This window comes from Protopterus annectens, chromosome 5.part1 (genome assembly GCF_019279795.1).
Source record: "Protopterus annectens isolate FY-2018-M chromosome 5.part1, PAN1.0, whole genome shotgun sequence".
In the NCBI taxonomy this organism is placed as follows: domain Eukaryota; kingdom Metazoa; phylum Chordata; order Ceratodontiformes; family Protopteridae; genus Protopterus; species Protopterus annectens.
In genome coordinates this window covers 112,763,317-112,781,429 of record NC_056736.1, presented here as the reverse complement: position 1 = coordinate 112,781,429, position 18,113 = coordinate 112,763,317, and the positions used below count along the sequence as shown (strand labels likewise).

Here is an 18,113-nt window from a genome sequence, read left to right as displayed (position 1 = left end):
ATCTTACCCTAGTTCTTCAAGCTCTGATGCGGCTTCAGTCGATTTGAAATATGTATCATGGAAAACGGCCTTTCTGATTGCCATTACTTCTGCGAGAAGAATATCTGAGCTTCATGTTCTTTGCAGTAAATCTCCCTATATCATTTTTCATAAAGACAGGGTCTCCCTCAGGACTAATCCCTCCTTTCTTCCCAAGGTGGCTTGGGAAGTCAGCATCAACCAGACCATCAATCTGCCTGTCTTCTTTCCAAATTTTCAGAATAAAGGAGAATACAGACTTCATTGTCTGGATGTTCACAGACAGTTACGCTTTCACTTAAACAGAGCAGCAGATCTTCGAAAATCTGATCAACTTTTTGTTTCCTTTGCAAAATCTTGTCTGGGCAAGCCAGTTACTAAAGTAACCTTAGCTAGATGGATTTCACAGTGCATTCTCCTAGCTTACAAAAGCTCTGGTCGTCCTGAGCCCCTGAGAATACAAGCCCATTCTACCCGATCCATGGCCTCTTCTGCTGCCTTCTGGTCAAAGGTTTCTTTGGATGTCATTTGCTCAGCAGCTACTTGGGCTTCCTCTCATACCTTTATTACACACTACAAATTGGATTTGATCTCCAGAGGACGTGCATCGTTTGGCTCAGCAGTGCTCCGGAATATCCTTCCATAAGGGCCTCCCAAGTTGTCGGTAGCTGGGGACTCTGTCCCACAGGTTGCAGAGCAAATGAAATTAACTACTTCAGATAAAGAAGTTATGTACTCACCATAATGACCCGCCCTCCATCTCCCGCACCCTTAGTTCGTTACCTAAGAGTCAGGATATGGCTTCTTTTCATTGACATCATTAAAACAGATTGGAACCACTCCTAGTTTATGGAATTCCTTATTGTCCTTTGGCAAACTCGATCTGAGGATTAGAGGGAGATGGCAGGGCATTATGGATAGGGGGAGGAGCTTGGAGCTCGGTTCTATTAGCTTGGAAAGCTGCCGGCTCGGATCCGAGTTGGATCCGATACCCACAGGTTGCAAGCAAATGAAGTTACCTACTCAGATGGAATGTTATGGTGAGTACATAACTTCTTTTTCCCTACTGAGCAAGCATATTTGGAAGTAAACCGCACTCTAACATAACTGAGACAGAAATTGCATTGCTTTATCAATGAAAATGTACTAGGGCTTGTATTATTGTCATTTAAACAGAAATCTCCCAATTTCTAGGATGAAATCGAATCCCTGCAGAAAGAAATTGAAGACCTGAATAGCAAAAATTTGAGTTTGGAAGCACAGCTGGAGAATGCCTTTAACCCTTTCACTTCTTCACCAGCTAAAGAAGAGAGGAAGACAGATGGAGTTGAAGGCAGCAGAGTAGACTCTGAAAGATTTCATGAGTGGGCTGAAAAGCTGAAGGTTTCTAGGGATCGTTATGAGAAAGCAAAGAATGAGGTAGACAGCTTAAAGGAGGTAAGGCTTGAAAACCTCTAAATGCAATTGAAGCTGTACACTAAAATCTGTTTTGTTTTTAATCAGGTAGGACTCACTGGGCTTAATGTATGAATTCTAGAAGATGGAGCAGCTGCATTTTTCTCTTCTCATATGGGAAGGTAGAGATTGCAATAGGTAAGCAAATGATCCCCAAGTGGAATGCTTAACTTTATTATTTTTTGTCACCAGGTGAGGGCCACCTTTTGGAAAACGCTGTTCAGGGGTATGGCTAACTTCCAGTAGGACCTACTTTATTAACTCAAGCAGCAGCTGCCCAAATTTCACAGAATCTCTCCTGACTGTGCAAGCCACTGTATAATTGTGATCATCAGTGAATGTCTTTTTGAATGAGGGGCAAATTCCTCTACACCCTTTAATATGGGGGTTCTGCTGCAACATTCACAGACTATAAACATACTGCCTCCAAGACTGCATATCTTTGAAGAAAGTATATCTACAGGCATATGGTCTGTGTATTTTACTATCTTGCACTGAAAGACATAGAGGAGCATTCAAGTGTAAGCAAATGAGCCAGCTGAACAGTGAGTGAGCAAAAGATAACCCTGTCAGTGCTAGTTTCAAAATCATCTCCATTGTATGCATTTGGGCCATGGGCACTGGTTGCCATTTCACACATTTCATGAAGCATTATTCCTTAGGCATGTGAACAGGAGTCTGACTTCCTTTGGCACGTGGCACGTAGGTGCTTCAGGAATTGTTCTCCTGTGCCTCTGCCTCTGTGCTATCTTTGGCTTCTACCTCCAGAGAATCTTACTGCTTAGGAGTATTCCCTATCGTAGAACATCCAAGCTCTGTCCCATTGTCTGATGTGATGCAACAGTTGGAGTCTTACCAATATCACATGATCTTTGAGAGGATCCTTTTTCAGTGGGTCCTAACTTTCCCTACATTTTTATAGCTCTTCCATCCAGTGGCTGCTCTTTATGTGCACTGCAAGTCAAGCAGCTGTTTATGTATATCTTTTATGTCCTTCTGACATTGTAGGTGCCAGTCATTAATTTTTTGTTCTTGGTTTGCAGTAACTGTGCTTGTTCATGACTGAGGGCAAACTGGGGAGCTCCATGACTATGCATGCCCTCTTGGTGCAGCATAGAAGTTTACAACTTACATCAGCAGACAGCACTTGTTCCCCAGTGTATGTGTACTTCAGAGAAAAATAGTCAATTTCAGAGAGGAAGAGTTTCCCAAGTAAGGACCCTCCAAGGAAGCCCCTCCCCCTTTTCATCTGTAATGGAAAAATAATGTGTTCTCTAAAGGCACAGTTTTTAAGTTTCTAGCCCCTCTGTCAGGATATACTCATCATTTCCATACATGCTATGATACCAGAGCAGTAATCTAGAGCAATGTGCCCAGATTCACTCTCTCCAATTATTTCTTGTTGCTTTTGTAATTTGAATCGTAGTTGTAACATGCTGCACTTCATGCTGAAGAAGCTTTAACTGCTCATTTGTCAGATCAACAGCCAGGCACCATACATTGTAGCAGACTCTGCTGACCAGGAAGGATGCACAATGTGCAGAATTGCCTAAAGTGCCTTAATTTTAACATGACTGCTTAATGTAATGGAATTAAGAATGTTGGCCTTATTGTTAACGGTGTTGTTTTGATGGAATGATATCAACACAGGAATCGGCAGGAGTGGCCTTCATGTCACTCCAGGTAAAAATTTTTGGCAAGAGTCAGCAAGGAGGAAGAAGGAAATAGAGCAGGTGGTTTGGAGAAAGAAGATAAAATAGCAGGATATAAGGCATTGACCAAAGCCTCAATGATTTTTGTGATCTTTTGCTGGTTTTTGATCGGTCTTTCATCAAGCAAGGGATTAAGCTCACAGTTGTTCTAGTTGGCTGATTTGAGAAGGTGTTAGAAGAAGGGCTTCCTTGACACCTACTTCTGTGAGACGTTGCAAGACCTGAGGGCTACACTTAGTGTGCTTGACCATAATGTCAGATGTTCTTCGTGTTTCACTGTTGCAGTCATTACATTTGGGTAATCTGCTGGCAGGTTGCCCTCAATCGGCCTGAATTTCCAGAGTCTCGGGTCCTGCATCGGTTGCTGTCTTCTCTTCCATGACGTCAGGTCGTCAGGGGTATAAAACATGCTTCCGATGCCATTTTCTTTGGTCTTTCTTGCCGCACGGTCCCCGAAGCAGAAGCATTTCGCAAGTGCCGGTTGGCCGACTACTGAAATATTTGAGTTTGAGTTTCAGAGCCGAAGTCTTCACTAAAGCTAAGTACCCCGTTGGGGAAACTTTTTTCTTGCTTTTTACCGATGTCAGAAAAAGTTAATAATTGTATTACTTGTGGAAAGCAAATACCTCATAAGGATTTCCATCTATACTGTATTCCTTGCCTAGGCCCTGATCACAACATGCCTGGCTGTCGGTTTTGTGCTAGATTTAACCAACGCACTATTAAGCGTCGGTATATTTTTGCATCAAAATATTTTGGAAACAGATTTAACTACCCAGAAATGTCATCGGATAGTAATACGACTACCGGAGTACGTAAAAAACGCAAAGAAAAGGACAGAGAAAGGCAGTTGAGATCCAAAACAGACGAAGCTTCTCCTAAGCCAGTCACTGGTTCGCCGGTACTCAGGCACTTTCGCAGCCCCTGATGCCCACTAACTGCGAGTCGCAGGCCTCTACCGACACCCATGTGGAGTCAGGCATGTCGCAAGATACTCGAGGTATTGGACCGATGGATATATCTCCCTCGGATGGGTCTGGAGCTGCTGAGCAGGCACCAGCTTCTGAGGGTGTATTCAGACCTCAACATTTGTATATCAAACCGATGAAAGCTGCAAAACCAAAGACAAAAGCAACTTCTAAAACTAAAAATCCGACGTATGATCCACGTGCACAGGCCTCAATGATAATCAAAATGGCTGAAGACCGTATTACCTTGATCAGGGGTACCCATCCCCCTCCTGATAATAGGCCTAGGCAAGACACTGATTATGAATTTTCTGATTCCTCTTCTGATCAGGAATTATCTATACCTCCCTATGAGGATTCTGATGCTGAGGAGTCTATTCCATCTGCATCTCCTCCTGAGGATTATTCATTTGGAGAAATCTTGCATACTTTGAGGGAGCATTTTCACTGGGAGAGACCAGACTTCTCAGAATCAAAAAAGAGGCTCAGGGATTTCCTTCTTCCTCAGCAAAGGCCTTTAACCATTCCCCCTGTTTTAGACATTGTGGATAATGTGTTTTCGGAGTCAAGCTTGACCCCTGACTCCTTACCTCCAGCTTCCAGTAAGCCTGACAGATACTACAGGGTCCCTGACTCACATAAATTTTTATTTAGAAACCCTGCTGCTGATCCTGAATCTATTTCACAGGGTCCAAAGGGAGTTAAGGCCTCAACTGCAAAAAGTCCTACCCCCTCTGACAGAGATTCAAGGGCACTGGACAGATGGGGAAAAAAGGTTTATACATCTGCAACCTTGGTAATCATGGCCTTAAACTGTCAGTTTCATATGCTTAAGTACCAACAACATGTTATGGGATTGCTGAAACAGAAAATGATGTTGATTTCAGAATGTGCATAAAATAAAGGATTGCAGGAATTATTGAATGCAGCTGAACAAGTTGGAAAGCATACTTTGCAATGTGGTTTTGATTCCTTAGAGGCCTCCTGCAGGGCCGCAGTTACTGGATCTGTGATTAGGAGGCATGCCTGGTTAAAGGAACAGAATTTGCCTGATCATGTTAAAGCAAAATTGCTGGATGCACCTTTACAGCATGATTCTCTGTTTGGTATTAAGGCAGAAGAAGTTTTAAAGAAAATGGAAGTTAAAGCTAAGTCTATGCAAACTGTTAAAGACTTCTTACAGGTGCAGCCACCAAGATTCAGTACACACTGGCCTACAAAGAACTGGTCCTTTCCTGTGTCAGACAGAGCTCAAGGGGGCAAATCCAGATGCCCTAAGGGTTCCAGAACCAGGTGCAAGATTCATACAGGTCAAAGCAATGGGGTGCTTCCACCTCAAAATCTGGAGGAGATAAAGCGCAAACCTACAGAAAGCAGTCCCAATGACTTCCCTCTGCCTACACCAAGCACTTATGTTTTGGCAGCACCCATACGGGGAAAACTAGCACTTTTGCCCAAAATTGGCAGTTAATAACCCAGGACAAGTTGGTACTAAACATTGTATCACAGGGATACAGATTTCATTTCCACACTCTGCCAATGGCAAATGGTTGGCTAGATCTGCCAAAAAATCAATGGGCAGAGGCACAGAAACAGGTTACGTCCCTCATGGCTATGGGGGCCATTCAGACAGTACCAGAACAGGAAAAAGGACAAGGTTTTTACTCAAGACTGTTCTTGGTACCCAGAAAGGACAAGGCCTGGCGGCCAATACTGGATTTATCGATTTTGAACACATACCTGGACATCCAAAATTCAAAATGCTGACTTTGCAGCAGCTTCTGCCCATGCTGGGCAAGAATGCTTGGCTGGTGACTTTCGACCTAAAAGAGGCATACTTGCATGTCCCAATAAGACAATCGTGCAGAAGATACCTCAGATTCAAGGCCGACTTAATGCATTACCAGTTCTCTGCACTGCCCTTTGGCTTATCTACTATGCCCAGGGTCTTTACAAATTGCCTGGCACCAGTAATTGCATTTTGCAGACAAAAACGTATACAAATATATCCTTACTTGGACGACTGTCTCATTCAAGCAGAGAACAAGGACACTCTTCTTCGACACCTGGCATTTGTGAAAAGGCTTTTAACATGCCTAAGGGTACACAATAAATGAAAAGAAATCACAACTGGTACCCTCTCAAAAGATGACGTTCCTGGGTGCAAGCTTGAATACAACTGCCCAGATGGCTTATCTCACGCCAGACAAACCAAGGCAACTGACTACTTACTTCAAACTGATGGCAACCAAAACCCAGTTATCTGCAAGACAAATTCTGCAGGCTCTGGGCTTCATGGCATCCTGCATCCTACTAATAACATATGCAAGACTGCATATGAGGAAACTTCAGTGGTACCTGAAAAGTTTATGGAGTCAACATTCTCACAGTCTGGTAGCAATGATTCCTCTCATTCCCTGCCTACAACAGGAGTTTCTATGGTGGGCAAAGGCATGTCACCAAAACATGGGACGGGCCTTCACTCTTCCCCCCCTGCCAGCCAAACCTTAACAACAGATGCATCAGATTATGCCTGGAGGGGCCCACATGGCAGGAAGATGCATTCAGGGCATATGGACCCCAAAACAAATGCATCTACATATCAACCAGAAAGAGATGCTAGCTGTTCAAAATGCCCTAACAGCCTTCAAGGACTTACTCCATCCAGGACAACTACTGATAAAGATGGACAACACCACAGTCATGTGGTATATAAACAAGCAAGGTGGCACACACTCATACCCCCTTTGCAGATTAGCCATGGCACTGTGGGACACAGCTTTGACCTACCAAATACATCTTCAAGCTCAATTCCTGCCAGGAAAACAAAATACACTGGCAGGCGATTTAAGCAGAAACCTTATGGATCCTCACGAGTGGAAGCTAAATCCACAAGTCTTCAGCATGATAACAGAGAAATGGGGGGGCCCAGACATAGATCTGTTTGCCTCTCCTCAAAATTATCAGTTGAAAAGATTCTGCACAAGGATTTATCACAGACAAGCATGGAAAGTGGACACCCTATCCTTCAGTTGGAAAAACCTATCAGTTTACGCCTTTCCTCCTCTGCCTCTTCTCCCCAAGGTCCTCCTAAAAGTCAGACAAGAGAAACCAAAGATGATACTAATTGTCCCGGGCTGGCCCCGCCAGTACTGGTACCCAATCCTAAGGAACTTGTCTCAATACCCAGCTTGGACCTTACCACAAAGACCTCAACTACTGTCCCAGCAAAGCAATCAGATCCTGCACAATCAACTACAGACCCTGAACCTGGCAAGCATGGCTGATCATGTAGTTATACAAGCAACATCTCTCAGTAAAGCTGTGATGAATGTCATTTTGGAAGCCAAGAAGGCCTAGTACCAGGAAATCTTACGCTGACAAATGGAAGAGATTCTGTGCTTGGAATCAAGCACAAGGAACCGATACAGCAGAATCAAATATTCCTCAGATATTACAATACTTAATTGAGATGCTTGACAAAGGCCTGTCTTTCTCATCAATTAAAATCCATGCCTCTGCCATTTCGGCTCATTACAATACAGAGCCACCAATTTTTTCTCATCCTTTACTAAAGCAGTATCTTAGAGGAGCCAAAAATTTAAGGCCTCCTAGAAGATCACCATCACCTGCATGGGACCTCAATTATGTGTTGGAAAAGCTCACCCTGCACCCATTTGAACCAGCTGCTACCGCTGATGTACAGTTCTTATCATGGAAAACAGCTCTGCTACTAGCAATTACTTCAGCAAGAAGAGTATCAGAGCTACAGGCCCTCATGGCTGTAGAGCCTTTTATCATATTTTACCCAGACAGGGTGTCTCTGAGGACAAATCCTACTTTTATGCCTAAGGTGGTTTCCAGTGTGGCTCTTAACCAAACATTCATCTGCCAACCTTTTATCCAAATCCGCAGAACAAGGGGGAGAGAATTCTGCATTCCTTGGATGTACACACGCAGCTAAAATTTTACTTGAGCAGGACTATTAAGAAAAACTGAGACATTACTAGTGTCATATGCTTCAGGATTAGAAGGAAAGGCTATTACGAAGCAGACAATTTCAAAGTGGATAAGCCATTGCATCAGTTTCTGCTACTTACACCATGGTAAACCTATGCCCAAGGGCATTAGGTCTCATTCCACCAGAGCTGCAGCTACTTCAGCAGCCTTTCTCAGAGGAGTACCAACCAAAGACATTCTAGAGGCTGCTACTTAGAGTAGAGAGGCAAATGATAATGCTTTGTGAAGGTGTGGACAGAACTCCCAAGTCCAGGGCAGGCTTTGCCACTGCAGTGCTGCAGGACCTTATAGCCGCACCTAATGCTGTTTAGCTGCAGCCTCCCAACCATAGCTTTGGGATTCTACCCAAATGTAATGACTGCAACAGTGAAACACGAAGAACATAGTACAGTTGTGTACACTTACCATAAATGTGGATGTTACAGTGTATTCACTGTTGCAGTCCAGGTTACCCTCCCGCCATTCCCCCTGTCATTCTGGAATTTATCTTTTCTTCTCTATCTTCTACAACCTATGTGGTGTATTTGCTTGTAGATGAAGGTAAAGTTTATATTGATGCATGTGTATATATACCTGTATATTTTTGCTATCTTTTTGGGGGCACCTGACATCGGGGGTAAGAAAAACTAAAGAAAATGGCGTTGGCTGCATGTTTTATACCTCTGACGACCTGACGTCATGGAAGAGAAGATAGCAACCGATGCAGGACCCAAGACTTTGGAATTCAGGCTGACTGAGGGCAACCTGCCAGCAGATTGCCCAAATGTAATGACTGCAACAGTGAATACACTCAAACATCTACATTTATGGTAAGTGTACACAACTGTACTTTTCCCATCTCGTATGAGGTGAGCTCTTAAGTTCACTAGCATATTCTCAGAGGCTGCATTCAAACCTTTAGATTTTTTGTATCATGCCTCCTTCCTTTGCCAAAGACTCACTAATGTGAGTTTCAAAGCAAGGTTCCCTTTGTATTGCATCATTCTCTGAGCTGCATTTAGTCCCACTGCATTGGACTTTGATTCCACTGTTGGCTTGATAGGACAAGATTTTATGGGAGAGGAGCGCATATGATAAGCAATAATTTGTTGCCAGTATAGGGCCTTGCATAGACCTTTTGCATGCTAGCATCATTTTAGAATGGCACTTCCTGTAGAACTCTGGATCCATCTTCCATCCTTGAGCATGTGCCTAGCTCTGAGCTCATACTTGAAGCTTAAGAAGGTTGTAGTATTTTCTTCTTAGGTCTAGTTCAAACTGCTTAACTTTTTCTTGTCAAGTTTTTCTCTTGCAGCTGACCATTTTCTGCAACTAGTGCCTCTTCCTCATTCACCAGTATGCTCCAAGACTTAACTGTGACCCAGGCTTGGGGTTGATGAGATTGAGTCTCACTTCAGCCTCTTACTGCTGCTGGGTGGGGATTTTTGCTTTATGCTCTGATATCTCAATTCCTCCTTGCACATGCATATAGCCATCTACTTGACAGATGTACATTGGAGACATGGCTTATTGGCCTGCTTCTGTGGTGACAGCTAATGTCTTCTGCCTGTTCCCACTTAGGACAATGCCCACTTATGTCCCCAGCCTGCACCAGGAATTTAATGCAATGAGCATGCAGGCACATGCCCTCCCTTGCCTAAACTTTCCCTGCCATGCCTCAGAAACCTGAGCAGAATAATTGAAACTGTGTCACCTGGGCCATAGTCGTAGTTTTATTTCTCTATGCCATGGAGCACTTGATGTCTTCATCTTGGAATTTTTTCCATCGGGGATGGAGGGAGTGAAATTTGATAGTTTCTTGTCTGAGAGAACATCAAAGATACTATTTTGTTGCATCTTGCTCACAATCTCCAGATGCCCCTTTCTTTGGTAAGATCTTCAGACCTATGACTGCGATATACATATGCATAGCTTTACAGAATTGTCATCTTTCTCATGTACATGTGATAGTGTTTATGCATGTTCTGGTACCCTGTATTATGGCTCCGTCTGAAATAAGTGCTGATGAAGCTGGTCACAAGTAGTTAGTATTCATCTCATTCTTTCATCTGTTTTGACACCATGTCACTTATATCAGAAATAATCTAAATAAGATGTTTCATATTTTGCTTAAGAAGTTATTTAAAGGTTGCTGCTGGTAACCTGTCTCTTTCTAGAGAAATTTGTCAAAGAACTGGTAAAGAGTAATTTGTCAGAGAATTGGTAACTTGGATGCATACATTTAACATATTCCTGAATGTGCGCATAATCTTGAGAATCATAAAAAGGTGGAATGTACTACATTTATGCATGTCACAGGGGCAGAAGTCTTCAATGTTTAATACTATTGAGGTTTAAAAGTGAGAAAAAATATTGCTGTAAAGGTTAAATATTTGAGTTACTCTTCAGTGGAGCACAGTGTATTGATGCTTATGTTCCTGGTTTAAAGAAATGAACTAAAGACTTGAATTTTTGAGTTGTACAAGTCATTACTGGTGAGACTGAAACTTGTATGGTATCAAATCCAGACAAGGGGCATATTACTGAGAGAATATAAGTTGTGTTTGTGTATGCAGACTGAGAATTATTACCTTGTCACAATTAAGAGATCAGTTAAGAGTCTGATCTGTTTAGAGTAGCATGTGTGACTGAAAATGAAATAAAGGAGAACTAAAATACAACAGTTTAACAAAAGTCAAAAGCAGGGTACATATAGTGCAGGGAAGGGCTTGTGCAGCACTTAAGGCTTTTATGCACGATAAAGTTGAATGTTGTGCTATTAACCAAGATTGCAGAAGTTGTGGCAGATTTAATCATTTTTATTGCAGTGTGTAAAGTGAAAGAAACTAATTTACTGTTAGAAAAATGCATGATTTAGATCAGACTTGGGAAAGATGTTTGGGAGGAGGATTTGAGAATGTGTACAGTATGAATATTGTGCAAGATAAAAATACAGAAAAACTGCAACTAAAAAAAGTAAGAAATCAGATTGATCAGCAATGCAGAATGTCAGTATAGAATTCAAGTGATTTTAGAGCAGTGGGAATTTCAGCACAATGCAACACTCAGTCTAAGAGAACATTTTGAACTATGAAAAACATTATGAAGAAAACTCAAGAGCATTAACAGTAACTGTTACATTGGTGTATGTATGGCTTTACTGAAATATAGAAAAACTTCATTACAGAGTGAGTATCTCTCAGCCAGCTCAGTTGGATTGTAAACAACATGCCTCTTTACTTCAGCTTGTGAAAATGTGATCTCGGTATGACTGAAAGCAAACTGGGCTGGTAATTACTGTACATCTCCTTTAAAAAGTTTCCTGTGGGATAGAGTGCAACTAAGTCCCACAGAAAAGTGGCAGGGAAGAGTGCTTGTTAAGAATTATAGGCAGCCAAGATGTTTTTTGTAATAAAGGTATTAAGTTGCTAAGAAGGAATCGGTGACATTTGTTCATAATTAATGTATCCAAAAGAGACTACAACAAGTTTTTTTTCAAAGAAAATCTCCAGTCACTTCATGCGTTGGAGAGGTGATTAGGTAGATGTCCCCCTGGCTTGAATGAAACCATTAATATAAAATGTTTTTTTAAGGAATGCAAGCTAGGTAGGCATCAAGGGATGTTATAGTCCAATCTCGCCTGCATTCTTACCCATGGGTTCGGAGCCGAACCTCAGCTCCGACTCGGCCATACTCTAGCTCTAAATCTTTCAATTGGCTGGGCTAAGAAGGTATCCCATGCTGCACTGCTCCCTTTCCCCAGATCTCGTTTGCCGCTCATATAGCTCGGACGTGGTTTCGCTCTTGGCTGTGGCTAAGTATCACTTTTGTCTTTATTGACAGTTTTTTGCTTCAAAAAAAGCTATTTTCATAGCTGTGTGTTGTGTGTGTGTGTGTGTACTGGTCTAACCCTTGGTAAAAAATATTTCTGGTATTGTCTTTTGTGGTGTCCCCGCTAACTGTTTCCCCTACGGGCTAGGCCGTTTCAGTTAGAGGACCTAGTCCGACCCTTCTTCTCTGTTGCTTGTTAGTGTTAGTAGGTACCTATCCTTCGGGCTAGGACCGTTTAAATTAGAGGACCTAGTCTTTCCTTGTGTTCCTGTTGAGACCGATTAAGTTAGAGGTCTTGTGTAATTGTCTGTTGTGGTTTTGCTTAGTTCCCACTCTTTATATATAAATGGTTGACTGTTATTAACTGTTGTTTTTTCTCTCATCATGCCTAAGGATACGAAAGAGCATAAGCCCTCGGGCTTTAAGAAGTGTACAAAATGTGGTTATAAGATGTCTTGTCACTGATGGACACTCTCTCTGTGCTTATTGTCTGGGGGCTATTCACCTCCAGGAATCTTGTTTGCCATGCATTTAGCCCGCGTGTTCTTCAGGAGAGGAAGAACAAACTAATTTTGAAAGGGCTTTTGAAACCCTCCTTCGAGGAGGATTTGGGAAGGGCTTCTATCTTTAAGTCCTCTCCCTATAAGGCTAAAACTAAGGCAATAAAGCATTCTCCAGCTCCATCTGTATCTTCGGAGCCTCCGGAGAAAGTAGTGAAATCTACTGTGGCATCCTCGGCTCCACTGTCCTCGGAGCCACAGGAAATTAGTATATTGACTGAATCTGCTGCGGCTCCAAGTCCCTCGGAGCCGATTCTGGAGGTGCTAGTTCGGAGCCGGTCTCCAAATTTTAGGCCGTTCTCTCCTCCTCGTAGGTCTCCTTCGGAGAGGAGGTCTAGATCTCCTTCCTTATCTTCTAGGTCCTCCAGGACCCTTTCAGATGTGGATGTAGATAGTGGTGCAGAGACTTCTTCAGTCACCAGTTCTGGCAAAACTGTTTTCGGCTCCAGCCCAGTCGGCGCCGGAGCCTGTCACCCAACCAGCGTCGATACTTTCTCCGATCGAATTTCATCTTTCGGAGCCGGAGTGGTCAGTGCCGTCTGATGTCACTAGGTCGGCTCCAATGGCCCATCCTGGCTTATCGGCTCCGGCTTCAGCTCTGACCCAGTCTGCTTTGTCCACGGGGTCCAGGACTCATGGATCCTCGGATGGACCCGAGGGGGAGGCCTCAGGTCATTTTTTGGCTCCTTCTCGGTGCTTCGACACGGGGAAGCCTGACTCCTGCTTCGGATCTTGTCCCTTCTGCTCTGAGGTCTTCAACAGCTGGTCGATCTTCGGAGCCGGGGGGACCAGCTTTCGAGGCCATGCGGAGAGCACTGGTTAGGTCCTCAGTGACATCATTCGGCGCTGACACTCTGTCCCCTCCAGCTCCGGTGCGGGTCTCTGATCGCCCTCTATCTTTCAACAGTGGAGACCCAAGGCCTCAGGATACCCCCATGAGTGGTCCTCATATTTCTGAGGGCCCCTCAGTGTTTTTGCCTGAGGAGCCACCCAGAAAAAGAACATGCAAGAGGAAGCACATTGACTCCCAAGATGAGTCCCTCACGTAAGACACCGACCTCAAGGAATCGGAGGGGTCCCCCAAGTCATCCTCTGAGGATGTCTCTTTCTCTGACATCATAGAAATTTTGAAGCAGAGGGGTGACTGGCCCTCCAAAGCTCCTTCCGAGGACGAGTCGGTGTTCCTGAAGGCCTTTGGGGCTCAGCCCTCTGTCTCCTGGTTGTCTCCACCCTTCAAGCTTTTAGATCTGGTTTGTCGAAGGGTGTGGAAAACCCCTGACTCTGTGGAACCAGTCCCCAGGAGACCCAACAAATTCTTGTCCGCCTCCTCTGGCAAAGAGTTTCTATCCAAGGGAGTTCCTGTAGATGCCTTGGTGGTGGCAGCGGCCACCAAGAAGGAACTGACACAGTTTGTCTACCGTCCATCCTCCTAACAAGGAGTCTAGGACCATGGACTGGTACGAGAAGCGTATGTTTTCTTCAGCGGCCTTTATACTGCAGTCACTGAATTACTTCTCATTTTACACGGCTCCAAAGAGATCTCCTGAAAGAGCTTGGGGATACTCTACAGGGTAAAGTTTCTGATGCGGTGGCTCAGAAGGTCAAGGCTCAGATGTCTACCCTCAACTCTATTGCTAACTCCTCCATGAGGCTGATCTCTTACGCAGCCGAAGGAGCGGGTAGGGCAGCGATTCGGGAGTTGCTCTTAGGAGACACTCCTTGATGTGCCTCTTTAATTTTGCGGAGGCCTTCAAGTCTGCGTTCACCAACGCCCCGTTTTATGGTTCCTCCTTATTCGGAACCAAGGTGGAGGACACCCTCACTAGGTGCGAGCAAGAGGGAAAAACTCTGTCTGCTGTGGGAGTCTGTTTTTCCCTACCCTCTAGGCCTTATCCCAAGACCCAGAGGGATGGAAAGATGTGGTTCAAAAAAATTGCAGAGATGTTTTTCATGACGCACAAGGTGAGTCCCCCTCCAGAGGCAGGGGAGGGGGTGGTAATTCTGGTAGATGCCGCCCTAGGGGCAGAGGATGCCCGCGTAACCAGGGAGACCACGATTCCTTTCTTGGTTTTCCCTATCAGTGCTCCTAATGGGAGGCCCGACTGTGCATTTCCGGAGCCAGTCGGGGGTCGCATTTCACTATACCCAGAGGCCTGGCAAAGTATAACTCGGGACCAATGAGTATTAAAAATAATTTCCGGAGGATATCACATTCCCTTCTCTTCAGCTCCCCCTCCGATCAAAAAAATCCCAGATGTTCCACCCAATCAAAGGGATTCCGCAGCTTCAGAGGTTTTAAAGCTGCTAGAAAAAGGAGCCATCCAGCCTGTCCCCTCAGACCAGATTGGATTAGGGATTTACTCCAGATTCTTTTTGGTGCCGAAAAGAACAGGGGACCCGAGACCCATTTTGGATCTCAGCAGATTGAACACCCATGTAAAGAAGTCCAAGTTCCGAATGGTCACGTTGCAATCTATTCTCCCATTGTTGGGAAAAGAAGTGTGGATGTGCTCTATCGACCTCAAGGATGCTTACTACCATATAAAGATGGACAGGGCATCCAGAAGTCATTTATGCTTCTGGCTGGGAGCCAGCCATTTTCAATTTTGCGCCCTGCCCTTTGGTCTCACCACAGCCCCAAGAGTGTTCACCAAATGCATGGCAGTGGTAATGGCTCACTTGAGGTGTCAGGGATTCCAAGTGTTTCCGTATCTGGACGACTGGCTCCTTTTTGCCACCACCAGGCATCTACTCCTACCAACCAGAGATGCCACGATCAAACTGTGTCAACAATTAGGCATCACTCTAAATTGAGAAAAGTCTGCCTTGTTGCCCTTGCAGCGTGTCCCCTTTATAGGCGCCGAGTTAGACACCATGCTCATGAGGGGGTTTTAACAAGAGAAAGGATTCAAAATTTACAACAGCAGGTGTACGCGTTACTCCCTTTGAGAAGAGTGAAGGCAAGATTGATCCTCAAATTGTTGGGCACGATGGCTGCTACAATTTTGTTGGTTCCTTTGGCGAGGTTACACATGAGGCTCCTTCAATGGCTACTCTTCGCCCAGTGGTCTCTGCAACATCTTCCGCTTTCTCATCTCATAATAATCACAGACAGTTGCAAGCGGGATCTACACTGGTGGCTTCACACCAGCAACGTCGATGCGGGAAAACCTGTCGATGTTCATCGTGTTTCACTGTTGCAGTCATTACACTTGGGTTATCCTGCTGGCAGGCTACCCGCACTCTGCCTGAATACCAAAGTCCTGGTCCGGCGTCTGTTGCTGTCGCCTCTTCCCTGACGTCAGTGCGCCAGGGGTATAAAAGATGCAGCCGACACCATTTTCTTCAGTCTTTCTTGCGCAGTGCCCGAAGCAAAAGCAGTTCCCAAGTGCCGGTCGGCCGACTCCTGAGATTTTCAAAATCGAATTTCGGATCCGAAGTCTTCAATAAAGCTAAGTACCCCATTGGGGAAACTTTTTTCTTGCTCCAGACCGATGTCAGAAAAAGTTAACAGTTGTATTTCTTGTGGGAAGCAAATACCTCATAAGGATTTCCACTCTTACTGTATTCCTTGCCTAGGCCCTGACCACGACGTTACTAGTTGTCTGTTTTGTGCTAGATTTAACCAACGCACTATTAAGCGTCGGTACAATTTTGCTTTTCATTATTTTGGCAGAAGGTTTAATTACATAATGCCGTCGGAACAACTGACGACCGGAATTCATAAAAAACGCAAGGATAAAGACAAGGACAAGCATCCAAGGTCCAAAACCGACGACGAAGCCTCTTCTAGGCCAGTCGCCGGTTCGCTGGTGCTCAGTGAGGCGATTTCACAGCCCCTGACTCCCGCTACCCCAGAGCCACAGGTCGCCTCCGACTCCCACGTGGAGACAGCTAGGCTTCTGGATACTCAAGGTATTGGCCCTTCGGAAATTAATCCCTCAGATGGGTCCGGAGCCGCTGAGCAGGCATCAGCTTCTGAGGGTGTCTTCAGACCTACACAACTTTATATAAAGCCTACTTCAGCATCCAAGACTAAGTCTAAAACAGTTTTAAAGACAAGGAAGACAGTACAGCATTCTCCAGGACAGACTTCTATGCCTAAAAAACAGATGCTCAAAATGGCCGAAGACCTAATTACTTTGATCAGGGGTTCCCATCCCCCTCCTGATAAGAGGCCTAGGCAAGACACTGAATATGATTCCTCTGATCAGGTTTCCATTTCCTCTGATTCCTCTTCTGATCAGAGATATTCTGTTCCTCCCTATGAGGATTCTGATGCTGAAAATTCTATCTCTTCAGCTTCTCCTCCTGAGGACTATTCATTTGGGGGAAACCCTGCATACCATGAGGGAGCATTTCCATTGGGAGAGCCAAGATTATTCCGATTCTATGAAAAAACTTAGAGACTTTCTTTTACTTCCTCAGCACTGACCTCTTGCAATTCCCCCTGTTCTAGACATAGTAGATGATGTTTTTTCAGAGTCCGGCCTGTCCCCAGACTCTACCTCCTGCCCCTGTTAAGCCGGACAGATACTACAGGGTCCCAGACTCCCATAAATTTCTTTACAAGAACCCTGCTGCTGACGCAGAAACTATCTCACAGGGTCACAAAGGGGTCAAGACTGCTTCTGCCAAAAACCCTGTCCCCTCAGATAGAGATTCTAGGGCTTTGCACAGATGGGGGGAAAAAAGTTTGCACTTCTGCTACCTTGGCTGTAAGGGCTTTAAATCGTCAATTTTATATGCTCAAATATCAGCAATACTTAATGTCTTTATTAAAACAAAAAATGTCAGATTCTGAATGTTCTGAGAACAAAGATTTGCAGGATTTATTGCATGCAGCTGAACAAGTGGGAAAACATACTTTGCAATGTGGCTATGATTCACTGGAGGCCTCGTGCAGGGCCGCTGTTACAGGTTCTGTTATTAGAAGGCATACTTGGTTAAAGGAACAGAATCTGCCTGATCATGTTAAAGCAAAATTATTGGATGCTCCATTACAGCATGATACTTTGTTTGGTGTTAAGGCAGAAGAGGTGTTGAAGAAAATAGAGGATAAGGCAAAATCTATGCATACAGTAAAGGATTTCTTACAGGTACAGCCACCCAGATTTAGCAGAAACTGTCTCTCTAAGAATTGGTCCTTTCCAGTGTCAGACAGACCACCAAGGCAGATTCAGACGCCCTAGAGGCAGGCAACAGCCCCAGGGCTCATACAGGCCCAAACAATGGGGTGCTTCTACCTCCAAAAGTGGAGAAGACAAATCACAGCCTTATAGACAACAGTCCCAATTACTTCCCTCTGCCAATGCCAAGCACTTATTTTTGGCAACACCCTTAAGGGGGGGAAGCTAGCACTTTTTTCACAAAACTGGCACAAGATAACCCAGGACAAATGGGTCTTAAATATAGTCTCTCTGGGCTACAGGTTCCATGTTCACACCCTTCCAAAGGCAAAAGGTATGCCAGACCTGCCACGCAGTCAATGGCAAGAGGCACAAAAACAAGTTTCATCTCTCATGGACATGGGGGCTATTCAGCCAGTGCCACAACAAGAGCAGGGACAA

General features: G+C 44.5%; 1 protein-coding gene across 1 annotated transcript in view; it reads left to right on the top strand.

Annotated features, from left to right (window-relative positions):
• Window positions 1-18,113, top strand: part of OBI1 (ORC ubiquitin ligase 1) — a 955,599-nt gene that overhangs the window by 404,227 nt on the left and 533,259 nt on the right. Inside the window, exon 4 of the mRNA XM_044072919.1 lies at window positions 1,213-1,455. Within this exon, the coding sequence (XP_043928854.1) occupies window positions 1,213-1,455 (243 nt within the window). The remainder of the gene's footprint in view (window positions 1-1,212; window positions 1,456-18,113) is intronic.